The 25,292-nt window shown below is 60.9% G+C and overlaps 1 protein-coding gene across 3 annotated transcripts in view; it reads right to left on the bottom strand.

The window, feature by feature from the left end:
• Positions 1-19,724, bottom strand: part of USP36 (ubiquitin specific peptidase 36) — a 37,763-nt gene extending 18,039 nt beyond the window's left edge. For 2 of the 3 annotated variants that reach the window (XM_070060220.1, XM_070060223.1), the window contains exons 1-9: positions 19,568-19,724; positions 15,073-15,334; positions 14,499-14,720; positions 7,402-7,512; positions 6,963-7,065; positions 4,327-4,394; positions 3,838-3,908; positions 3,219-3,301; positions 2,338-2,449 (exon numbers count right to left, since the gene is read on the bottom strand). In XM_070060220.1, coding sequence (XP_069916321.1) covers positions 2,338-2,449; positions 3,219-3,301; positions 3,838-3,908; positions 4,327-4,394; positions 6,963-7,065; positions 7,402-7,512; positions 14,499-14,720; positions 15,073-15,325 — 1,023 coding nt within the window. In that variant the 5' untranslated portion in view covers positions 15,326-15,334; positions 19,568-19,724. Of the gene's footprint in view, positions 1-2,337; positions 2,450-3,218; positions 3,302-3,837; positions 3,909-4,326; positions 4,395-6,962; positions 7,066-7,401; positions 7,513-14,498; positions 14,721-15,072; positions 15,335-19,537 lie in introns of all 3 variants that reach the window. The other variant, XM_070060221.1, reaches the window with a different exon arrangement.
• Positions 19,725-25,292: the final 5,568 nt, after the last annotated feature.

Here is a 25,292-nt window from a genome sequence, read left to right as displayed (position 1 = left end):
CATTGACAACTCTCTATCACAAAGGTCAAATACATACAACAGGCTCAACAGCCCCAAGCCAACCTTGTTAGTTTTGTGGTTCCGAAGACTAAATTGACTGTTTTTCAAACTGGGTTCCCCTGGACATCTGATCCCAGGAAGTGTGAACAGGGGAACACAAACTCCCTCGGAAAAACCACACATACTCATCCTCTGCCCAGTGCCCAGCCCAGCCTGGCACACACAGCATTAGAAATAAAAACCGGGGCCAGTGCTGTGGCACAGCGGGTAAAGCCATCACCTGCAGTGCCAGCATCCCACATAAGTGCTTGTTTGGGTCCTGGCTGCTCCACTTCCAATCCAGCTCTTTGCTATAGCCTGATAAAGCAGCGGAAGATGGCCCAAGTCCTTGTGCCCCTGCACTCATGTGGGAGACCCAGAGGAAGCTCCTGGCTCCTGCCTTTGGATCAGCACAGCTCCAGCCATTGCGGCCATTTGAGGAGTGAAGCAGCAGATGGAAGACCTTTCTCTGCCTCTGCCTCTCTGTAACTCTGCCTTTCAATTAAAAATGAATACATAAATCTATTAAAAAAAAAAAAGAAACCACCAATCACATTTAAGATTCTTCACACTAAATTCTCCTTAGAGACTGAGAACGCTGGGGCCGGTGTTGCTGCATAGTGGGTGAAGCACACCTGTAACAACAAATCCTGTGCAGGCGTCAGTCCGCATCCTGGCTGCCCCACTTCCGATCCAGCTCCCCGCTATAGCCGGAGAAAAGCAGTGGAAGATGGCCCAAGAGGCTAGGCTCCCGAAGCCCATGTGGGAGACCCAGATGAAGCTCCTAACTTTGGCCTGGTTCAGCCTTGGCTGTTGCGGCCATTTGGAAAGTGAACCAGAGGACAGAAATTCTCTTTCAGAAAAATAAAAAATTTTTAAATTTTTATTAAAAAGAGATTCAAAATGCAACATGGTTTAATAAAGGCTCTGAGAAGGCCTGAACTGAAGAACCATCTAACTGCAGCTTGGCATTTCCCAAACTCAGACATTAGCACTCTGCAGCTGCACTTGGGAACCACCGATCCGAGCAGGACCCCAGCAGACAAGGGCCTTGCCCCAAACCACACACAGTGACCTAAGGACAGAACTCGGGCCGGGGCTGTGCCTGTGACAGCAGCAAACCATGTGCGCTGGCTGGGGTGGCAGGAGCTCCACTCTGGCCCAGCCCCTGCTGATGTGCTTGGGAAAGCAGCGGATGGCCTTGGGCCCCTGCACCCACGAGATGTGGGTGGAGTTCCAGGTGGAGGTGGCTTTACCCGCTATGCCACAGCGCTGGCCCCAAGATTTACTTTATTTATTTACAGAGAGAGGGCTTCCATCTGCTGGTTCACGCCCCAAGTGGCTATAACAACTGGGGCTGGGCCAGGCTGAAGCCAGGATCCAGGAGCTTCTTCCAGGTCTCCCACGTGGGTGCAGAGGCCCAAGGACCTGGGCCATCTTCTACTGCTTTCCCAGGTGCCTTAGCAGAAGAGTTAGATGGGAAGCAGACTAGCTGGGAACTGAAACAGTGCCCACAGGGAATGCTGGTACTGTAGGCGGCAGCTTAACCTGCTATGCCACGATGTCAGCTCTCCAAATTTTCTTTTAAATTCATTTATTTACTTGAAAGGCAGAGTTACAGAGAGGGAAAGACCGAGAGAGAGATCTTCCATCTGCTGGTTCAATCCCCAGATGGCCACAGCAGTCAGGGCTAAGTCAAGCCAACGCCAGGAGCCAGGAGCTTCATCTGGTCTCCTCAGTGGGTGCAGGGGCCCAAGCACTTGGGCCATCTTCCACTGCTTTCCCAGGACACAGCAGGGAGCTGGGTCAGACATGGAGCAACCAGGACTTGAACTGACACCCATATAGGATGCCGGCATTCCAGGCGACAGCTTAACTCACTATGCCATGCCAGCCCCAATAAAATAAATCTTTTTAAAAAATTAACAGAACTCTAGAATTGAATGAAATACATCCACCATTAAAATATTATTTTGCAAAAAATAGATCTGTCCCACAAAAAGCCACTGCCAGCGCCCGCACCTCTCAGACAGAACCCAGGACGCGGCCCAGGAGCCGGCGGCTCAGCACCCATCACGTCACTCTCGAGGACGCCTGGCCTTCCAGACGCCCACACCCGTACAGGAGACAGGGAAGGACGAGAATCAGTGTGACAGCCCCTCAAACGTGCCTGCAGATAAGGGAATGTTTCTAAAACGCAGGTTTCTAGACCCAGATTCGCTGCGTCTGGGGAAAAGCCAGCCACAACTGACTGACGCCGAGCACGGCCCGCCGGGCGCCCGCGGGCACGGCACTCACCTTGGTGATCTTCCCGCCACTGAAGTTGGCGAAACGCTTGAGCGAGAGGGTCAGCACGTTGGACGTCCTGTGGATGCTGAAGCGCTTGCTGGCTGGAACCTTCTTCTTGCACCTTCGAGAGGGGAGGGACAGGCGTCAGGGTGGGCCGCGGCTCCGGCGAGGCCGCTGCCGGGACGCAGCCCGGAGACAGCAGAGCGAGGGCATTTACCAGCGCAGACGGAGAAAGACACAGCAACACCAGCAGGAAGACCAGTGAGAGCAGTGCAGCCACAGCACAAGCAGGACATGCACGTGGCGAGTGAGGGTGAGCAGGCTCCAGTGGGCCCAGGCGGGCAGGAGCGAGCAGCTTCTGGATTGAGGAGGACAGATTTAAAGAGGAAAAGGGCTGGCACGCAAAGAAAAACTCGAAAAGCGGGTCATATTTGGCGATCACAGCTTTAAAATGACCTAGACATCAAGACGCCTGCCCACTGACACCACAGCCACGAAGAGGACGATGCAGGAGTCACATCTGCTGAACCGGAAAACCACCAGGATGGTTTCAGTGAAAAGCAGGAGCCACAGGGCTCGGCGCACGGAGCAGGAAGGGAGGTCAGGCAGGCGCCCTCTGCCGTGCGGCAGACACCTCCTGCGCCCTGGCGCGGGGTAGCCACAGCCCCTGCTTCACACCGGTGCCAGCCAGCCTGCGGAGCAGTGGCCATCGCTGTGCAAACAGAGGCCGTGAGCGTCTTGGCTTCACTGGTGTGGGCAGAGGGTGGTTAAGACGCCACAGAACACTCAGGAAACACAAGCAGCGGTCACCAAGGGCGGCAGGGCCCGATGGGTATCAGGAGATTCCTTCTGGAAGGTTCCGCCTCCCCCAGGAGTGCCGTGGGACTTACTTGGCGCACAGGTAGGCATTCTCTCCGCTCAGGACATCTGGTTTCACAAAAAGCTCCAGGGCGCGCACAATGTTTGCCGCTTGCTGAGGACAAAGACGGACAGGGATGGTCAGCAGCAGGAAAGGCTGACGCAGGACACGGCCGGGCTGAGGCCCGCTCCAGGCTGCGGCACGGACTCCCCCGGGCGTGTCTGCTCCCGGCCCCTTCCCAAGCTGGGAGCAGTGGCCCCAAAGCAGCAGGGGCCCGCCGCAGGAGTCCACGGGCGATTTAGCACGACAGCCACTCTCCAGCAAGACTACACCGGGCCTGCTCTGCTGCTCCGAGCCCCGGGAAGACGGCCCTGGACACGGCCTCAGAGCCAGACCCCAAGGCCTCTCCGGGGGCTGCAGAGCCCGTGAGCTTCTGTGCCCCAGAACTCCCGACACGGCAGCTCGTCGCCGTCTGTGCCTCGACACAAACCCAACTCCAGCTTTCTGGAATAAAGGGGAGAGGCACGGGAGAGGGCCGGAGAGACAGACGACGGGTTCTGCCGAGGCGGGGCCCTACCCCCTCCCTCTCTCCTCATCACCTGCCTCCGCTGCTGTTTTGCCCTCCGCCTCACCCCGTGCCCGGGCCATACCCGAATCTCCAGCGCTATGTCCAGGTAGGGGTCGTACGTGTCCGAGACGCTCTTGCACAGCGAGCACTTCACTGCAACAGAACAAGCAGGAGTGGGAGGGCGGCCATGGGCGCTGCTGCTGCCTCGCGTGCACGCCTGCTCCCCGACCCTACAGCCAGCAGGCCCTGCAGGCTGGGGGCTCTCAGACGCCCCTGCCTCCCCACCCACGGCGCCTGGCCCCAGCTGAAGGGCGACAGTCACAAATCCAGGAGCCAACAGAGAGGTAAGGGGGAACGGCACCCTCACCACTTCCCAGACCTGCTCGTGGGAGCTGACTGCTCCGTGCCAGGCAGGCGAGTGTCTCGCAGAGAGTGAGGCAAGGCCCAGGCGCTCGGACGCCTGCCCAGGTCTGTGCAGCCGGGAGGAGCTGGCCTGCACCTGAACGCTCAGGATGTCCGGGTCACGGCTCTGAGCCCACACAGAAGAGGTGGAGAACACAGCTCTGCTCACCTCGTGATCTGAGGTACCCGCCAAAAATCTGATGGACCAAGGTGGTGGCCTGCGTCTGACGATCCAACCTGAAAGGAGAGCACAGCCTTGAAGAGGTCGGCACCACGCCACAAGGACGCCGCGAGCTGGGGATGACATGTGCCACAAGACGGCCACACCTGATCCTCCATTCCCAGGGGCCTCTCGGCAGAGCCCTGACCCCTGAGCGCCCACTCCCCACATCAGCTACTTCAAACCTCTATCCGAGTGGCCTCGCCAGCAGCAGCCCCGGCCCCTCATCCACTTGGTGTAACTATTAACTGCGCTGCTTCCCAGCCTAGGAGCACCGACACAATGCAGCGACCAGCACAGCCTCATCCAAACTGAGTTTTGCAGAGTGAGGGAATGAAAAACAAACTGCCCTCATCTGCCGTCACCACCGCTCATCCAGGAGGGGCTTTGCAGCTTCCAAACCAGGCAAAGACACAACCCCAGCGCAGCCTGGAACCCGTGGGCAGCCGCCCCCCCCTCGCGTCGTCAGAGGCCGACAGCACCCGCTCCCAGTACAACCAGAGGCGGGACACCCTCAACCACCAATCAGGACGCACCCCAGCAAACTGCCTCTCCTCTCCTGAGCCGGGGGTGCAGGCAGGGAGGCCTCACAGAGAGGGAGCCCTGGCGTCTCACACTAACCACGCCGGGTTAAGGAGGCCCAGTCCCCAAAGGCATGGCATGGGTCCTAGTGGGAAAAGGCAGAAGGCAGGCAGCCGAGATCAGATGGGAAACGGGGGAAGAGTCAGGGTCCTGAAAAACACCCCGAACTATGAAGGCGCGCGGTCTGAGGAGCATGCACTTCCCTGCGCTGCCAGAGGCGGCGCCCTGGGGTTAAGACTGCAGGGTCACCAGGGTCCCAGGAGAAATGTGTAGCCCCGCGATGGAGGCTCCAAGCAATGCTACAGCAGAACCAGCGCACAACACTCCAGGCCGAACTGACCGCTTTCAGGTAAGACTGAACTCAGCAGTCACAGAAGAAACAAAATCGCTCAGAAATGAAGATTGAATTCCACTGCTAAAGGGAGGCCAAATCCCCCGAAGACAGAGCCCGGGGGGTGGGGTGGGAAAACGGGACACACACACACACACACACACGTGCGCGCGGCTGTGGCACCATGGGGACAGGCAGGCTTCTTGGGACCCCCGCAGCCCAAACCCGAGCTCTGCTAGGGGCCCAGCTCTTCTACTTCCTGCTAATGTACAACTGGGAAGGCAGCAGATGATGGTCTAAGCACTTACGCCCTCCCACCCACGTGGGAGATGCAGAAGCCCCTGGCTCCTGGCTTCAGCCTGACCCAGCCCTGGCTGTTGTGGCCATGTGGGGAGTGAACCAGGATGGAAGATAAAAATATTTATTTATGTACTTGAAAGAGTTACACGGAGAAAGGAGAGGCAGAGAGAGGCAGAGAGAGAGAGAGAGAGAGAGAGAGAGAGAGAGAGGTCCTCCATCCGCTGGTTCACTCCCCAATTGGCCACAACAGCTGCAGCTGCGCCAATCTGAAGCCAGGAGCCAGGAGCTTCTTCCAGGTCTCCCACGTGGTGCAGGGGCCCAAGCACTTGGGCATCTTCCACTGCTTTCCCAGGCCACAGCAGGGAGCTGGATCGGAAGTGGAGCAGCCGGGACTTGAACCAGCGCCCATATGGGAATGCTGGCACTGCAGGTGGCAGCCTCACCTGCTAGACCGTAGCACTGGCCACATAAATATTTTTAAAAAGAAAGAAATTTTAAAAATCACTATCATTTTGACCCAGTAGATGAACATGGTAGGAACGATGTCCCCACAAGAACTTAAAAGCAGTTAGGAGGTCTGCACTGCCCAAACTTTCACTCTGCCCAGCCACTTGTCCTGCAGCCACGACCCGCTGCCTCCCAGGATGGGCGCTAGCAGGAAGCCCAACTGGAACCAGAGCTGGACATGAACCCAGAGTCAGATAAGGGCTGCGTATCCCAAACAGTGTGTTAACTGCTACACCTAATGCTCATCCTATAAAGTGATTTTTAAGAAAGATTTATTTGAAAGGCAGAGCAACAGAGAGACAGAGAGAGAGAGAGGTCCTCCATCCACTGGTTCACTCCCCAGATGGCTCCGATGACTGGGGCTGGCAGGCTGAAGCTAAGACCCAGGAACCCCAGCTGGGTTTCCCACGTGGGTGGCAGGGGTCCCAGTACACGGGCCATCCTCCACTGCCTTCTCAGGCGCGTTAACAGGGAGCTGGATCAGAAGCACAGCAGACGGGACCTGAACCAGCGCTCTGATAGGGGATGCTGGCCTCACAGGTGGTGGCTTAACCTGCCGTGCCACACCACCACTCCCCGCTCCCAGGTGATTTTGAAGACTGGGAACTCCGTGGCAGTAGCTCGGCATCCCGAGGGATTTACTCAACTCCTCCTCGGCTGAGCTGCTCAGACAGAGCTACTCACTGCCTGCCCAGCCCGACCCGGCCACGGTCCCTCGGCTGTGCCCTCTGGGGCAGTCCTCCCTGTGGGCTCCAGCAGGCCAGGCGCCGCGATGCAAGCTGTGCCCCATCCACCAGGAGAGCCGGGGCAGAGGCGGCGGCGGGAACCCTGGGGAACCCTGGGGGCTGGGGCGGCGAGCACGTACTTGGCACAGCCGTTCAAGCAGGCCTTCTGCATGGCGTCGATGGTGTACCGGAGAAACTCGTGCGCATCCTCTTGGTTCCCAAAGCGGAAGTGCCGAGCAATCTCTAGGGGAGAAGAGCGGGCAGAGGCGCTCAGGCCTTCCCTTGGCCAGCGCGGCACAGAGCAGCACAGGTTACACCCGCGGAACAGTGCTAGAATCTACACAGGGCTCAGATGCCAACAGCAGACCCAGCCTTTCTGCCAAGGGGCAGTGCAGACACGGTGACGGCACGGACGCGCACCTGCCCCAGCCCGTGCGCGCCTCAACAATCATCCTTGTCTCTACCACCAGACGGGACACCCGGCACACAAGGGTGCAGGACTCATGCGGGGCTTTCCCCTCCCGGCCGTCCCCGGCGCCCCAGCGGTGCTGAGCGGGTGCTGAGCGGGCGCGTCCTTACTTCTCAGATCTCGGATGAAGGACACGGGCTTGATGGCGTTGCCGCTGTTGGCGAAGGCCTGGATGATGTGGTTCTGCATGACGCACAGCATACAGAAGCCCCCCTGGTGGCCTGCAACACAAAGAGCCCATGAGGACAGCCTCACCCCGATACATCACGAAACAGAAGGGCATGGCGTCTGTGAGGAGCGCTGAGCGGGAGACCCCAGAGCCCCAAGGTCACCGTGGGGACCCCCAGGAAGCGTCTCCCGTGCTGGACCGCGCCGGCACCAGGACCCCCGCGAAGCTGTAGCGCAGCAACCCCACCCTCTCCCGGGCTCAGAGCTGCTGGGCCGCAGCCCCTTCCCACATTTCACCGGGAGAGAGCCCCTTCCCACATTTCACCAGGAGAGAGCCCCTTCCCACATTTCACCCGGAGCCCCTTCCCACATTTCACCCGGAGAGAGCCCCTTCCCACATTTCACCCGGAGAGAGCCCCTTCCCACATTTCACCCGGGGAGAGCCCCTTCCCACATTTCACCCGGGAGAGCCCCTTCCCACATTTCACCCGGAGAGAGCCCCTTCCCACATTTCACCGGGAGAGAGCCCCTTCCCACATTTCACCCGGGGAGAGCCCCTTCCCATATTTCACCCGGAGACAGCCCCTTCCCACATTTCACCCGGGGAGAGCCCCTTCCCACATTTCACCCGGAGAGAGCCCCTTCCCACATTTCACCCGGAGAGAGCTCCTTCCCACATTTCACCCGGGAGAGCCCCTTCCCACATTTCACCCGGAGCCCCTTCCCACATTTCACCGGGAGAGAGCCCCTTCCCACATTTCACCCGGGAGAGAGCCCCTTCCCACATTTCACCCGGAGAGAGCCCCTTCCCACATTTCACCCGGGGAGAGCCCCTTCCCACATTTCACCCGGGAGAGCCCCTTCCCACATTTCACCCGGGAGAGCCCCTTCCCACATCTCACCCGGAGAGAGCCCCTTCCCACATTTCACCGGGAGAGAGCCCCTTCCCACATTTCACCCGGGAGAGAGCTCCTTCCCACATTTCACCCGGGAGAGCCCCTTCCCACATTTCACCCGGAGCCCCTTCCCACATTTCACCGGGAGAGAGCCCCTTCCCACATTTCACCCGGGAGAGAGCCCCTTCCCACATTTCACCCGGAGAGAGCCCCTTCCCACATTTCACCCGGGGAGAGCCCCTTCCCACATTTCACCGGGAGAGAGCGAGCCTGCCTTCCAAGGGAAGCGGAGGAACACGCCTATGCTGACTCCTAGGTGACAGCGTGCGGTCAGCAGGCCTTCCTGATGGCCCTGCCCGCTCCTCAAACGCGCAGACCCTGCTCCCTGGCTCCTGCTGAGCTCAGCAGGCCCTGTGTCCGAACGACACGCCTGTCAGCTTCCAGGCAAAGTACAAGCACACCTCTCACGTGCTGGGTGCAGCCGCTCGGCGCACGGGCCACCAGTCTGCCTCGGCACAGCCCAGCAGCTAGGCCAAGGAGCTCCCGCTCGTCAGAATTTAGACCGGTCAACCACAGAATCAATAACAGGATGACACCCAGCCTGCTGCCCACCATATCCACGTAAAAATGCCACACACACACACACACACACACACACATGCCTTTTCATAACAAATGGCTGTGAAACAATGGCCACTGCATAACAGGCAGCCTTTCATTTTTCATTTTGGCCTGTTATTTGCCTTTTTCTTTGTTTAAAAACATTCACTTATTTATTTGAAAGCGTTAGAGAGGGGGAGAGACAGAGATCTTCCACCTGCCAGTCCAGATGGCTCCACGTTGGCCAGGTTGCAGCCAGGAACTCCATCTGGGTGTCCCACGTGGGAGCAGACACCCAAGCACTCGGGCCGGCCTCTGCTCCTTTGCCTTGGCCGTTAGCAGGAGCGGAATCGAGGCGGAGCAGCCAAGACGCTGGCACTGCACACGGTGGCTTCCCTGCGCACCAGCCCCTCATCTGCCTTTTCTAATCGTATTTAAATTTCCATTATTTTTAAGACATTTAAGTTAGAGGCAGAGAGAGACAATTCCCATCTACTCATTCCTTCCCCGAACGCCCACAATGGCCAGGGCTGAAGCTGGGAGCTGGAAGTGAACCCCGCTCTCCACGTGGCTGAGGGAATTCTGCACTGACAGAACGCCGGGGTCAGGAGCTGGCGCCAGGGATCAGCCCCAGGCGCTCCACCGCGCGACACACGCAGCTCAACAGCAAGGCCTTTGATGCAAAGACAATGAAGGCTGCGGCAGTCAAAAATCAGCCACGAACTAATACAGTTGCCAGAAAGAAAACGACCAACATGTGTTAAATACAGCTTCTTTGTCCAAACCCAACTCTAGGTAAGACATTTACTACAGAAGATGTGCAGGCACTGTATCTTTAAAAAGAAGGAGAACGGGCCGTCTTCTGCTGCCTTCCCAGGTGCATCAGCCGGATCAGGAGAGGGCAGCTGCGACTGGAACCGGTGCTCACACAGGATGTCGGCAAACCAGGCAGCGGCCACCACCACCCCCTCCGATTTTTATATACTTCAAGTAGACCGCTAAGTGGCAACAAAGCAAGCCATTTGTAACATACATAGAAATAAAATATGTGACATGAGTTCAAAGGTCACATTTTTTTCTTTCTTATTTAAAGATTTATCTATTTATTCCAAAGCCAGAGAGACAGAGAGACCTTCCATTATTACCTTCACTCCCCAAACGGCCACAGCAGCAGGGCTGGGCCAGGCCGAAGCAGAGCCTGGAGCTCCTTCCTGGTCCCCCCCCCCCCCCCCCCGTGTGGCAGGGGATCAGGCACCTTGCTCACCACTGCCTTGCCAGGCACATCAGCAAGCCGGACCAGCAGCGCAGCGGAGGCTGGAACCGGCCGTCTTAAAGGCGTGCCCGGGTCTCAAACTACCGCACCACAGCCGGCACCTCTGCCTGATTTCTAAAAAACCATTTTCTTTAGTTTTATCACATGGACATGTAGCTAAGTACTAACTTGTCCTGCTTTCCAACTCACAAACAGGAGTTTACACTCTGTAGTCCTCGGGGAGGCGGGTCCCCAGTGGCCGCCATGGCTGGGAGGGGCACCCAGCAGCTGAACCCCTCCTCGGCCCACCGGGCCCCGCGCCCACCAGGCCGCCACTCTGCTGCAGACCTCACTCACTGCCAGCCTTCCCAAAGGCTCCAGTCGAACGTGCTGGGTAACGTTTTCTGAAAGGAGACAGCCGACTCTGCCCGCCCAGGGAGGGAGCGTAAGTCAGGGAACTCCGTCCTCTGGGCGCCGGGACTTTGGAGCTTCTACACGACGCCGTGAGAAACAGCACCTGTGGCTGCCACGCCCTCCCCGACCGCCAGATCACCGCCGGCCTGAGCCCCGCTTCCAGCCCCCCGCGAACGCCCCTCATGGCTTCACCTATCTTTAAACAGGTCTCCCCCCGCCTGGTGGCTGCTCTGTCTGTATTCTCGATGCCGATCCTGACTGCTGCAGCGTCTGTCTTCCAGGGTGGGGCTGGTCCCTTTAAATGGTTTTTTTTTTTTCATGAATAAAACTCAATTTTAATGCTGTTGAATTTGTTTTCCTTTTACAGCAAGCACTTTGCATCTTGCTTAAGAAATCCCCCAGCCCAAGGTCAGAAAGATACATCTGTAAGTTTTGCTTTTGACAGTTAAGTTCTTAATCCATTTTTTTCTGACAGGCAGAGTTAGACAGTGAGAGAGAGAGACAGAGAGAAAGGTCTTCCTTTTCTGTTGGTTCACCCCTCAATGGCCGCTACGGCTGGCGCTGCGCCAATCTGAAGCCAGGAGCCAGGTGCCTCCTCCTGGTCTCCATGGGGTGCAGGGCCCAAGCACTTGGGCCATCCTCCACTGTCCTCCCCGGCCACAGCAGAGAGCTGGACTGGAAGAGGAGCAACCAGGACAGAATCCAGCGCCCAAACCAGGACTAGAACCCGGTGTGCCGGCGCCGCAGGTGGAGGACTATCCAAGTGAGCCAAGGTACTGGCTCCTTAATCCATTTTTATGCAAACGATGTGACACGGGAACTCTGTTGCTCCCCATATGTAAAACCAAGTTTTGTTTTTTTTTTGTTTTTTTCAAGTTCCATTTATATGAAATGGTAGATCCGCAGGCTGGCATTGCGGTGCAGCATGTTAAGTCGTCAGTTCAAGTCCTGGCTGCTCTGCTTCCAGCCCAGCTTCCCATTAGCGCACCGGTGAAGGCCTCGGAAGTTGACACAATTGCCCGGGCCTCTGCAGCCCCCGGGAGACTACGATGGACTCCTGACCCTGGCCTCGGCCTGACCCAGACTTGTCTGTCGCCGCCGTCCGGGGAGTGAATCAGCAGACGCAAGATCTGCCTTTCCGTTTCTCTCTGCTGCTCTTTCAGATAAATAAATAAATAACCAACCACAGTTGGGAATGAAAGATGCATGATGAGATGCTCATATAGCGTTCTAGAAACCCTTTAAATAAATAAATACATAAATAGTGCAGCCATATGGGAATTCAGAATGCAGCCACATCTCTGCCCCTGGGCGCCCACCCTGACCCCGGTCAGCGTGCCGGCCCCGGGCTAACACACGACACCTCAGCCTCCGTCACTTCACGGATGACTCATCCCCTCCCCTCTCCTGTTCTTCTTAGACATGTTTATTACCGGAGCCAGCACTGTGGCACAGTGGACTAAGCCTCTCCTGAGGCACCAACACCCATAGGAGCACCTGCTCATGTCCCGGCTGCTCCGCTTCCGATGCAGCTCCCTGCTGTGGCCTGGGAAAGCAGTGGAAGATGGCCCAGTCCTTGGGCCCCTGCACCCGCATGGGAGACTCGGAAGAAGCACCTGGGTCCTGGCTCCTGGCTTTGGGGCAGCCCAGCTCATCTCTGGCTGTTGCGGCCATTTGGGGAGTGAACCAGTGAATGGAAGACCTCTCTCTCTCTCTCTAACTCCACTTCTCAAATAAATAAAAATGAAATCTTTAGGGGCCGGCGCGGTGGTGTAGCGGGCAAAGCTGCCGCCTGCAGTGCCAGCATCCCATGAGCGCCAGTTCCAGTCCCGGCTGCTCCTCTTCTGATCCAGCTCCCTGCTGTGGCCTGGGAAAGCAGAAGATGGCCCAAGTCCTTGAGCTCTTGCACCTGCGTGTGAGACCCGGAGAAGCTCCTGGCTTTGGACTGGCTCAGCTCTGGCCATGGCAGCCAACTGGAGAGTGAAGCAACTGATGAAGACCTCTCTCTCTCAATCTCTCCTTCTCTCTGTGTAACTCTTTCAAATAAATAAATAAATATTTAAAAATAAGTAAATAAAAATAAAATTTTAAAAAGAAAAAGGTTCCTTTACGTCTTCAGAGAGATATTCCATCGCTGGCTCACTTCCCAAATGCCCACAACAGCGGGGGCTGGGCCAGGCGGAAGCCAGAGGCTGGAGCTCCACCTGACTCCCACACGGCGGCAGAGGCCCAAGCAGCTGCCTTCCCAGGATGCACATCACAGGAAGCTGGGTCCGAGTGGAGCCAGGACTTCCTCCCAGGCACCCACCACGGCACATGGGGGCCCAAGCAGAAGTCTAGCCCACTGCTCCTCAGTGCCCTCCACTTCCGCTTTAGAATCAACTGAGCTAGCGTGACCTGCACACGCATACGCGGAGAACAACATGGCCACAGTATTCCTCTCCCCTGGGGAGGCAGCTACAGCTCACTACCCTTCAGGGAAGCGTTTCTACACACATCTTGCTAGACGCGGGGCTGGGTCCTTTCATTTTGTGTCATTTTAAATCTTCAAAATAGCCAATTTCTCACCAACTGTTGTGTGGTGTAGGTGAACTGGTAAACCGGTGTACACCGGTACCTTTGGGTATACTGGTGTCTATGGAGCCACGCTGCCACACTGCCTTGGCCAGCGCCCTACTCGGCTTCACGCTCCCGTGTCTGCCACGCAGAAACACACCGCGCGCCTGACGGGGTGACCCGCCCCGCTTCCTCCTCACTCCCTGTGTGCCTGCCCTGCTGGGAGCACAGCACGGTCAGCACGGGCAGGGGCAGCCCTCCTGGCCGCAGCCCTGGCTTTGAAGGGCAGCTTCCCAGCACCTCCTGAGGCCGGCGCCCTTCCTGGTCTCAGGGCTGCGCTTTCTTGGGTGAAGCGAGCACCCTCTGTCAGTACTGTTCAGTCATGAACTCGGGAAGGGGGAGGCATCTACTTCCCTGGGACTTTGCTCTTTTAGTCTGTTAATGCAGAGACAAGCATTGACTGAGTAGCAAAGCTGGCAGGGACTTCTGTGCGCTCCCTGTGTACCAAGCAGGACTCCAAGCACTGGACAGAGCTCGTCTGCACCTCACACAACTCCGTGAGGAAGACAACGCTATCATCAACAAAACAGGAACAGAAGGCGTAGCAAGGTCACGGAGCGGTCTCAAGGACACACAGCGGCTCCGCGGCAGAAGCAGGTGCAGAGCCGGCAGGCCAGCCCCAGCCTCACGCCGGGACCGCTCGCTGCGCGGACTCCGCGACCGGGTCACGTAAGGTTACGGAAGCGTGTGAGCTGCTCGGTGCTGTCAAGTGTTGCTCTGCTGGTGTTGTCTGAGTTTTTATGACTACGTCCCTGAGCACGACAGGACTGCATTTTTCTTTCTCATCATCCTCGTTCACTTCTGTCGTCCGAGCGTGGGAGAATCCCATGAGGTGAGCTGGGAGGACTCCTCCTTCCGCTCCGCGAAACTGCCCCGGCCTGGCGTCCCTCCGAGGGAAGACTCCAGCCGCTGCGTCGGCTCCTCACACTGTGAAAGCCTCTGCGGGCTCGTGCGCTCCTCAGGTCCCGTGAGTTTCTATCTGACCTCACGCTACTCTCTCCTGATTTCTACTTTGGGGGCTGTTTTACAACACACATTCAACACACTGGCGCACCAGATAAAGTAACTGAAAACACGTACTTCAGAAGCAGCATCTCTGAAAATCCTGGCTTCTGTCTGGCTAATTACTGGCAGCAGAGTTTGGAGAACACGACCCCACCTGAGTGACTGGCTTTTGTGGCCCATTCTGCAGCAGGCACCGCTCAAAACCAGGTCTTATCAGTTCCGCCACCCCACGCGCGAGGGCGCGGGGCTCACTCACAGTTGCGTGCGTGCTCCTGGGAGAGCAGGTAGTTGGCCAGCGGCGGCGTGTAGGTCAAGCACTGCACCGTGGAGTTCAGGAAGCAGGTGTTGCCCAGGTTGTGCAGCCCCGCACCCACGCGGAAGACGCGCTCCCAGCTCAGGGACAACCGCTCCGTGGGGAAGAGCACTTTCTGGGGGGCTGGGACCCCGTCACTGCCCCCCTCCAATGCATTCTCGCTGCCTGAGAAAGGGCGAGGGAGAGAGGAACAGCGTTAGCTCAGTCAGGCAGAGAGCAATCTCTGACACACACTGGACACAGTCCCGCGGGGTGCGCTCTCCCGGCTGGCCGCCCCCAGGCCCCCAGACGCCCTGTGGATGACAGGACCTGACGGGGAGGAGCAGCTGAAGGAACCAGGCCCAGGCACGCCCACACACTGCGTCCCCAGTGCAGCCCACCCATGTCCCCTTCTTCCTGCCAAGTCCCGCCTCTGTCCCCAGTAATCCCAGGGCAGGGGTGTCGAGGGCCGGGGTGCCTTCCCACCAGACCGTATCATCACTCTGCAGCCGTCCTGCCACCGCCTCCGCGCCCGTACCGGGTCTCCTGGCCTGGGGCGCCTCAGCACTCCGGGGGCGGCCGGCCCCCTCTGTCCTGGGGCTCAGCAGCACGTATCTGCTCTTCAAGGCGTCCAGCTGGAAGGAGAGGCTCCTGCGGGCGGGCTCGAACTCGATCCTCTGCAAGAGGACCCTCTTGGCGGAGGACGCCAGGAGCTTCCCCAGGTCCCCATCGTCGGCCGCGTCCCTGCGCCCGGGCTTCAGGGCTTCCTTCAGCTTCTCCACGATCGGCATGGCGCAGCACTGCGGGGACAAGACAGCCACCGCCCGTCAGCAGCGCAGTCCCGGCAACGGCCGCGCTTCGGCGATCAGGACGCCGGCCCGGAGGCGCGTCCCTGGGTCCACTGCCAGGCCTTGGGGAAGCGGGACAGGGCCCAGAGCCCCCAGCAAGGACAGGGACGGCACCAGGGCGCCCGACCGTCCGGCCGTGCGTGCCCCTCCACAGACACTCATCGAGGGGCTCTGGCCGCTGCACTTGGAGCCACTTCCTTCAAAAGGCCATCGAGCGGTCCTAAGCACTTACCGAAACTAGGGACGCACTAATCCGCACACCCACCGGCTACGCGGGCACACAAATCCACGCAGCAAGGGAACAAGTCTGCACGTGGGACACGCACGCACGCCATACGGGCTTGGGCTCCTCACCAGGAAGGCCACAGGCCACATGCGGCTACTGAGCACGTGAAACAGGGCCAGTTCAGAGACGCGCCGCAACTGCTGAAGCACACACCAGGGGCGGCACTGTGGCTCAGGGGCTAAGTCATCGCCTGTAACACAGCATCCCATGTGGGCACCGGTTCAAGTCCCAGCTGCTCCATTTCTGATCCAGCTCCCTGCCAATGCACCTGGGAAAGCAGTGGAAGATGGCCCAGTCCTTGGGCCCCTGCACAAATGTAGCAGACCCAGAGGAAGTTTCTGGCTCCTGGCTTCGGATCAGGCCAACTCTGGTCGTTACAGCCATCTGGGGAGTGAACCAGTGGATGGAAGACCTCTCTCTCTGTCTCTGCCTCTCTGTAACTCTAGCTTTCTAATAAAGAAATTTTTTTTTTAAAGGCATATTCCAGATATCGAGATCAAGAAAAGAATGTAAAGTGGCTCTAAGTTTCAGGCCTGCAGTGTCTTGAAGTGGGATTTTATACACAAGGGTTAAATAAAGTAAATGACGGCAGCTTCCCCTGCTTTCTTTCAGTGCGGCTACCGTACACTTGATCACGTCTGTGGTTTGCAGCGTATTTCTACTTGATGGTGCAGGACAAATTCCATCTCAACGTAAGGGGAGGGAGCACGGGGCAAGGTGGCAGGCGAGGGAGAGTGCCGCGGTGGAGAGGAGCTGGGGGCTTCACCGGCGCTCAGGCGCTCACCCATGTGGGGCGGCCAGGTCACAGGGGCCTGGACTGCCCCATCGCCCTCAGCTGTGAAACCAAGGACAATGCCTTCAACCGCTCCAAGCCTCCAATTCTTCACCTGCAAAACAGTCACCAACTTGGTTCAAAGGGGATCAGACACAGACCCTGGGAGAGGCCCCTAGTGCACACAGGACCCTGGAGAGAGGCTCCTAGGGCACACAGGACCCTGGCCTTGGGAAGAGGCCCCTAGGGCACACAGGACCCTGGAGAGAGGCCCCTAGGAGCACACAGGACCCTGGCCTTGGGAAGAGGCCCCTAGGGCACACAGGACCCTGGAGAGAGGCCCCTAGGGCACACAGGATCCTAGGGAGAGGCTCCTAGGAGCAGACAGGACCCTGGGAAGAGGCCCCTAGGTGCGGATGCAGAGACTGTGGCAGGAAGACCCTCACCCCCCGCCTCCCATCGCCACACTGGCCTCACTGATCTACCACCCTCGGCTGGGAGCTCAGAGCCCAAGCTTCAAATAGTTAAGCCACATCAAAAAAGCATGTCCCGGGCCAGCCTTCTGGCACTGGGGATGAAGTCGCGCTGGCGATCCTGGCTGCTCGGCTTCCAATTTCGCTTCCTGCTAATGTGCCTGGGAAGGCAGTGGGAGATGGCCCACCTGGGGCACTGGATAGTTCCAGGCTCCCGGCCCAGCCCTGACCCTTGCAGCCATTTTTGGAGTGAACCAGGAGAATGGAAGATCTCTTTCTCCCTTTCTCTGTAACTCTGCCTTTCTAATAAATAGATAAATCTTGAAAAGAAAAAACGAGAGCGAGAGAGACCAGGCTGGGCTAGGGTGAGTCAGGAGACAGGACTCGACCCAGGTCGCCCCTCTGTGGGACAGCCCAGTCAGCCGGGCCACCACTGCTTCCTCCAGAGGCCTGCGCTGGCAGGAAGCTGGCGTCAGGAGCCAGAGCTGGAGTTCAAACCCAGGTATTGTGGTGCAGGGCACGGGCACCTTAACCTCCAGCCTAAACACCTGCTCCAACACTCACTCGCAAGAAAACCAGCGTGAAAGTCTTTCCGAAGGGAAAGGACTTGAGGCTGCTCACCAACCAAAGGGTCCCTGCCGGGTCTCGGGGGTAACGGGCTGGACTGTAACCAGGGCGGAACCGTGCCGGCCCACCTGGGTGTCTACACACCGGCCGGGTCTCAGGGGTAACAGCGTGCACTGTAACCAGGGAGGAACCGTGCCAGCTCACCTGAGTGTCTACACACCAGCCGGGTCTCGGGGGTAACGGCACGCACTGTAACCAGGGCAGAACCGTGCCGGCCCACCTGGGTGTCTATGTACCAGCCGGGTCTCGGGGGTAACGGCACGCACTATAACCAGGCTGGAACCGTGCCGGCCCACCTGGGTGTCTACACACCGGCCAGGTCTCAGGGGTAACAGCGTGCACTGTAACCAGGGAGGAACCGTGCCAGCTCACCTGAGTGTCTACACACCAGCCGGGTCTCGGGGGTAACGGCACGCACTGTAACCAGGGCAGAACCGTGCCAGCCCACCTGGGTGTCTATGCACCGGCCGGGTCTCGGGGGTAACGGCATAGACTGTAACCAGGGCGGAACCGTGCCGGCCCACCTGAGTGTCTATGCACCGGCCGGGCCTCGGGGATAACGGCACACACTGTAACCAGGGCGGAACCGTGCCAGCTCACCTGGGTGTCTACGCACAGACCTGCAGCTTCGGCCTGCACCATGGAGCGGGTCTGACCGGCCAGGTGCTGTCCTGGGCCCTCAGAACCGGCACTCCTGGACTCAGCACAGGTGTCGGCGCCTGTGGGGAGCCCAGCAAGACCGTCACACACGGCGACAGGCGCGGGCCCAGGCTGTGAGCGCGACCAGGAAGAGTCAAAGTTACAGGTGCACTCACTGCCCCTGCAGACACGCGAACCACGGCCAGCCGCTCCGTGTCCTCACCCCGAAAACCGAGAAAGTCAGGGGCCGAAAACCCCCGCCCAGCGACGTCCCCTGCGGCCTGACGCACTTCCCGGGGCTCAGGGGCATTCAGCTGAAGTCTCCAAGCTCATGGGTTCACTCGCTGCGCGGATCCACAGCTAAAACCATCACGGTGACCGCCCAGACCGGAAGTCCTTCGGGGCTGACGTCACAGGGCAGCAGGTGAAGCCGCTCCGCTCCAGCTCCCTGCTGGGGCGCCTGGGGGAGCAGCCGCCCACGTGGAGTCCCGGGCAGCCCCGCCCCGTCCTCGCAGCCAGGGCACAGCACTCCGCCCCGCATCTGTCATTCTGCCTTTCGAATAAAGCAAGCATGCGTTTTTTAACTGAAGTACACACAGCGGAAGTGGGCGCTGGGAGCGCGGCGGGCACCAGGGGTTCGGGGCCCCCTCCGGCCAGTCTGGGTCCTCCCGTCCCGGGGTCGTGCACAGCAAGCTTCTCGCCCATTACTCCGCCCGACCCCGAGGTGCGACAGGGCCCGCAAAGGCGGCCCGCCTGGCAAAGCCTCCCGAGCCGACCACCGGGGCGCAGGGGCTGGCTAAGGCGCGGGAGCCCCGAGCCCCGCCGCTTAGGTCAGACTGGACACACACAACTTTCCGAGTCGTGACGTCAGCCTCACTCCGAGCAGTCACCTTAAAATGACACCGCCGCGGCCCGGGAGCCGCCCCCCGCAAGCCCCCGGGCCAGCTCGGCCTACACAGCCCCCACCTCCTGCCTCCACAGTCGCCGCTCCAGGGCCACCTGCTCCCGGGGCTCAACCGCGAGCTGCGGGCAGAGCCGGGGCCGGGGAGCCGGGGAGCCTCTCCCCGACGCGGGCCGCGGGCGTGCGGGCGCCCCCCGCTGCCGACGCCGCTCCCGCCCGGCCCCGCGCCCCCAGGCGCGCTCCCCGACCCCGCACCTGCGGCGCGGGCCACCCTGCGCCCCGCGTCCCGGCGCGGGCCCGCTCGGCCTGTCCAGTCTCCCGCCAGCGAGCTGCGGGCCCCGGCGCTGGAGCCGTCCTCGGGCCCTCCGAGACCCCCGCTGACAGCGCCGCCGGGCCCCCGGTCCCCTCTGCGCCGCGCACCCGCGCCGTCCCCGAGCGCGCCCCCGTGCCCACGCACCTCCCGCGTCCCGATGCAGCCCCAGCCTACCCAGGACTCTCGGCCGGGCCGCCTCAGGCCGCGCGGCGCTGGCCTCAGGCTCGCGGCTCCTCACAGCACCATCCGGGCCTCCGGCGCCTCACACACGTGTCACGGCGGCGCTTAAAGGCGCCGCGCGCAGCCGCCACGCGGTGCTCCCGCCGGAAGGCCCGGGAGCCTTTAGGAGGCGGACCTAGCCCGGACCCTCCCGCCCCGGACCCGCCCACTGCGGCCCTACGCGCCGCCTACGTCACCTCCCCACGCCGCGTCCCCGCCCGCCTACGCCGTGACGCAAGCGCGCAGAGCCGAAGCCGCCCCGCCCCCAGGCCGAGTCGCGCGAGCTCCTGCGGGCGCCGCGCTTCCGGGTCGGCGGGCGGGTGGGCGGGGCGCCGGGCGGGCTGCGCGCGCTCGGGTGCGCAGAGGAGCGAGCCCCGCCCCGGAAGGGGAGACGGGGCGGCCCCGCGGGGCTCTGGGCGCGTCTGGGGCTCTGTCCTCGCGGTGGGCGCGGCGTGGGCAGGGGTGGCGAGGGTGGTCTCCGGCTGACCGCCGCCACTCTGGGACCCCAGGGCACACGGGGCCGGCTGCTTGGCACGCCGCATCCTCTGGGCGCCTGTTCGAGTCCCGGCTGCCGCACCTGCGGGCCAGCACCCTGCTGACGGCCTGGGAAGCGGCGGAGGCCCCTGCACCCACGCGGGAGGCCCAGAGGAAGCTCGCGGCTGCGGCCCGGCGCAGTCCTGGCCGTTGGGGCCATTTGGGGAGTGAACCGGCGGATTCACGATCTCCCTCCCTCTCTCTCTGTCACTCTCCTTTTCAAATAAATTTTTAAAAAATGCAAACGCAAACAAGCCGTGCGAGGCGAAGCCTGTACCCCGTCCACGCGCGGCTCCCGGCTCCGCTCCACTCAGACCGGGCCTGCGGGGTGGGGGGGTGCGTGGACGGTGGGCGCAGCTGGGTCCGCCAATTCTGCCCTCAAGACTGGGGTGCTGGGGCACTTACCCAGGCCTCCCGCACCTGGGGGGCGCCCCGCGGCGCCTCTGATTCCTGTAGTTGTCACTGCTGGTCCCCGGGACCCAGCCGGTCACTGGGACCCAGCCGGTCACCGCGGCACAGTCTCCGCAGCCCACGGACTGTCCCTGTCCTCGTCCTCGTGCTACAGGGCGACAGCTCAACCCGCTGGGCGCGAGGTTTGAACCCGTGTCCTCAGAGTTCACCCCAAGGCAGCAGTCGCCAGAAAGTGCAGCCGGGGACCCTCGGGGGACCCCGGGCCCGGGACCCTGGGGGCACACGCCCCCTCCCGGCTCAGGGCTCCAGAGACCCGGGACGGGCACAGTTCGCGCCAGGATAAAAGTCGGGGCTCGGTGTTGGAGAGGCCCAGCCTTCGGGGAGTATAAATGATGCAACTGGTTTGGGAGATAATTTGGAGGTTTTAAGTAAAACAAGCAGCTACCCCGCGAGCGGGCCGTGGCCGTAACCACAGTCGGAACTCCAGTTCTGGGCGTGCGGACCCTTCCTCCCCCAGCGCCCGGCCTTGGAAGCAGGGTGCTGGACAGCGCCCGCGAACGTCCTGTGCGCACTGCAAGGCACCGTGTCCAGGAAGGGACGCACCCCCCTCCCCAGGGCGGCCTTCCCCCTCCCCAGGGCGGCCTCCCCCCTCCCAGGGCGGCCTCCCCCTCCCCAGGGTGGCCTCCCCCCTCCCCCCTCCCAGGGTGGCCTCCCCCCTCCCAGGGCGGCCTCCCCTCCCCAGGGTGGCCTCCCCCCTCCCCCCTCCCCAGGGCGGCCTCCCCCTCCCCAGGGCGGTCTCCCCCTCCCCAGGGCAGCCTCCCCCCTCCCAGGGCGGTCTCCCCCTCCCCCCCCAGGGTGGCCTCCCCCTCCCCAGGGCGGCCTCCACCTCCCCAGGGCGGCCTCCCCCCTCCCAGGGCGGCCTCCCCCTCCCCCCTCCCAGGGTGGCCTCCCCCTCCCAGGGAAGCCTCCCCCTCCCCCTCCCCAGGGCGGCCTCCCTCTCCCCAGGGCGGCCTCCCCCCCCCTCCCAGGGTGGCCTCCCCCTCCCCAGGGCGGCCTCCACCTCCCCAGGGCGGCCTCCCCCCTCCCAGGACAGCCTCCCCCTCCCAGGACGGCCTCCCCCTCCCCAGGGGGGCCTCCCCCCTCCCAGGGCCGCCTCCCCCTCCCGCCCTGGTGCCTGCTTGGCCTGAAGCACTGGGACAAATCGGGTCACAGCAGGCCTGACGCACGCTGGCAGCGTTTCCAGGTTCCTTATGAACTGGTTTCCAAACGGCTCCAGCTGCTGGGGCGCTGGGGGCACTGGCGGTGCTGAGGGGCGTAGGGAAGGGCAGGGCCTCTTCTGCCCCCCCCCCCATGGCTCCCTGCCGCTGTGGCTTCTGGGTCGTCCACTTCCACTCAGGCATCTCAGGGAGTCTTCTCGTCAGGAGATAACCTCAGGTGATCGGTGCCTACACTAATCCCTGCTGTTCTGTTTACTTTTTAAAAAACATTTATTTATTGAAAGAGTTACATGGGGCCGGCGCTGTGGCGCAGCGGGTTAATGCCCTGGCCTGCAATGTCGGCATCCCACATGGGCACGGGTTCGAGTCCCGGCTGCTCCACCTCCGATCCGGCTCCCTGCTAATGCCCCTGGGAAGGCAGCGGTGGTGGCCCCAGGGCTTAGGCCCCTGCACCCGCGTGGGAGACCCGGACGGAGCTCCTGGCTCCTGGCTCTGGCCTGGCCCAGCCCTGACTGTTGTGGGCATTTAGGGAGTGAGCCAGCGGATGGAAGGTGTTCCCTTCTCTGTGTCTGTCTCATTATCCGTCGCTTTACCTTTCAAATAAATACAAATAAACGTTAAAAAAAGGCAATAACCAAAATGAGTCAAATTCTTTTTTTTTTTTTTTTTGGACAGGCAGAGTGGACAGTGAAAGAGAGAGATGGAGAGAAAGGTCTTCCTTTGCCGTTGGTTCACCCTCCAATGGCCGCTGCGGCTGGCACGCTGCGCTGATCCGAAGCCAGGAGCCAGGTACTTCTCCTGGTCTCCCATGGGGTGCAGGGCCCAAGTACTTGGGCCATCCTCCACTGCACTCCCGGGCCGCATCAGAGAGCTGGCCTGGAAGAGGGGCAACCGGGACAGAATCCGGCGCCCCGACCGGGACTAGAACCCGGTGTGCTGGTGCCGCAGGTGGAGGATCAGCCTAGTGAGCCGCGGTGCTGACCTTTTTTCTCTTTCTTTCTTTCTTTCTTTCTTTCTTTTTTTTTTTTTTTCAAATTCTAACTGACCTCAAGGAGCATCAGGTGTGTTTTCCCCCAGACGTCGCCTCTTGGCTCCTGCCCTGGAGGTCAAGGCAGAATCCGCCGGGCCCCTCCCTCCAGCTCACACCCATCTGGGAGAGGCCGAAGATTTGTGCCAATTTCTGACCAGACCTGCGTCGCGTGCTTGATTCTAAGTGAATCACTCCTTTGGGACATCAGCGCCGGCCGAGGTGCATTTTGGTTCCAGGGGCTGCTCTTGCCTACACCCCGGCGATTTCCAGTTTCTTAGCCAAATTAAGACCAAACGCTGGTCCGGTTGAGCCCACGGAGGAGGCGCCGTGTGGTGGGGCCTCTCGTACCCTCTCCGCTCCGGGCACTTTCTCCCAGACGCGTTTGGTGGGTTGACGCATACGTGGCCAGCAAGCTTTGAGCCGGTGTGCTGGCCCCGGGGGAACAGCCTCTCAAAACCCTCACCCGCCATCCATGACGGCTGTGTGCCTCCTGCAGCACCGGATCGGCTCCTGGCCTTGCAGCTGGAATTCTGCCTGGATCTGCCCCTCCTCCCCATGCACCAGCCACTCCCTCCACCCAGCCCGGCTGCCCTCGCCTCCTCCCTGGGGATGCTGCCAAAGCAGCTGGGTCTGTTTTCTTTTCGGTCCCAGGGGTGCTTCGTAATCCAGCGTTGCTTTGCCCCCCTCCTCTTGTTCTTTCCAGGGCACTGCCTGTGTCTGTGGCCTCCGGGATCAGAACGCAGGGGTGTGGCCCTTTCAAGACCCAGTCTTGGACCTGACCTTGTACTGAGACCGATTACACCCAGGAGGCCCAAGTAGACAGCTTCTCCCTGCCAGGTCTGGGCCCCCAAGAATGAAGCGGGGACCAAGGCCAGAAGCTGCCGTTCTGTGTAGGGTTGAGTGGTCGCTGCCCCCTACCCCGTGCCCCGCAGATGCAGCCCGGTACCAGTGCAGGTGGCTCTGTTTAGAAACAGGGTCTCTAGGAGCCAGTGCTGTGGCATACTGGGCTGAGCCTCTGCCTGTGGCGCTGGCATCCCAAATGAGTGCCGGTTCGAGTCCCAGCTGCTCCTCTTCTGATCCAGCTCTCTGCTGTGGCCTGGGAAAGCAGTGGAGGATGATCCAAGTCCTTGGGCCCCTGCACCCGCATGGGAGACCTGGGAGAAGCTCTTGGCTCCTGGCTTTGGATGGGCTCAGCTCTGGCCTTTGCGGCCATTTTGGGAGTAAACCATTGGATGGAAGACCTTTCTCTCTGCCTCTCCCTCTCTCTGTCTGTAACTCTCTCTCTCAAATAGATAAATAAAAGCCATCGTTTGTGTGATGAGAGGACACAGAGAGACCCAGAGAAGCCAGGTGAAGACAGCCAGGGAGCGAGGCAGCTGCGAGCCCCGGAATGCCGGGGCCACCAAGTCTGGAGGAGGCGGGAAGGGTCCCCCCGACCCCGAGCCCTGGGAGACGCTCGGCCCTGATCTCTAACTCCCGGCCTCCAGCGCGGGGACGTGCAACCTGCTACCATTCTGAAGCCACAAGGAGCTCAGAGGCAGCCCACAGGGCTCGTTCCCGACGGCAGTGGGTGGGTGAGCTGGGGCGAGGGGGCCCAGGAGGACGCGGGGCTCTGCAGGGAAGAGCTCTGCACCAGGGTCACCAGCACCGGTGCCGGGATATTCTCGTGGGGACCCCGGGGGAGCGGAGTCTCTAGGGAAAGCCGGACGTCCGTGCAGGGCACACACCGCCCGCCCGGCGTGCTCAGTGCTGGGATGACGACGCCACAGCTGCTGCCCAACCGGCAAGAGGGCTGGGGCCGGGGCTGCCTGCTCCCCGGGGGGACCTGTCGGGAGCCCAGAAGACCCCTGTGTGGGCTCAGAGGCTGAGGGCTCCTTCCAGGCCGCCCTGCTGTGCTGAGTGTACCAGGGCTGGGACCCGGCTCTCCAGGGCACCCAGCGCTGCTGGTCAGCCGTCGGGAGTTCCGGTAACGGTGCAGTCTGTGCGGGGGGCGCCGCAGCCAGAGCCCCCCATCCTGAGTGTGGGCCTCGGCCCAGATCACCTGGGAAACCGTGGGGAGCCAGCATCCCCCCCACCGCCCTGGTGCCCTGCTCAGAGCCTGACCTTACCTGGTCTCAGGGGAGCACGCTGGGGGAAGTCCCGCCCTGCAGGGCCCGGGAGTGCCAGTGCGGGGTCTCACACTCAGGGGAGGGCTGCCGCGTTTCAAGGGGGCAGTTACATGTGCCCGGGTAAAATCGGGGAAACAATACTAAAACCGAGCATGTTTTAAAAGGCCATGGCAACAAGTACGGCTCCATCGATGTGAAATGTCCCAAATAAGTAAATCCACGGACAGAAAGCAGGTTGGGGGCGGGGCTGTCTGGTGGGCTTCCTTTGGGGCGATGATGACTTCCTGGGGTAGACGGAGGTGAGGGACGTGTGAGCTCACGGCTGTCCTGGCCAGTACCAGCTGTGCGGTGTAAAAGGTTAAAACGGTAGATCTAGGGTA

Source organism: Oryctolagus cuniculus, chromosome 17 (assembly GCF_964237555.1).
Source record: "Oryctolagus cuniculus chromosome 17, mOryCun1.1, whole genome shotgun sequence".
NCBI classification, from domain to species: Eukaryota; Metazoa; Chordata; class Mammalia; order Lagomorpha; family Leporidae; genus Oryctolagus; species Oryctolagus cuniculus.
Note: the sequence above shows the minus strand (reverse complement) of the source record. Positions and strands in the feature narration are given on the sequence as shown.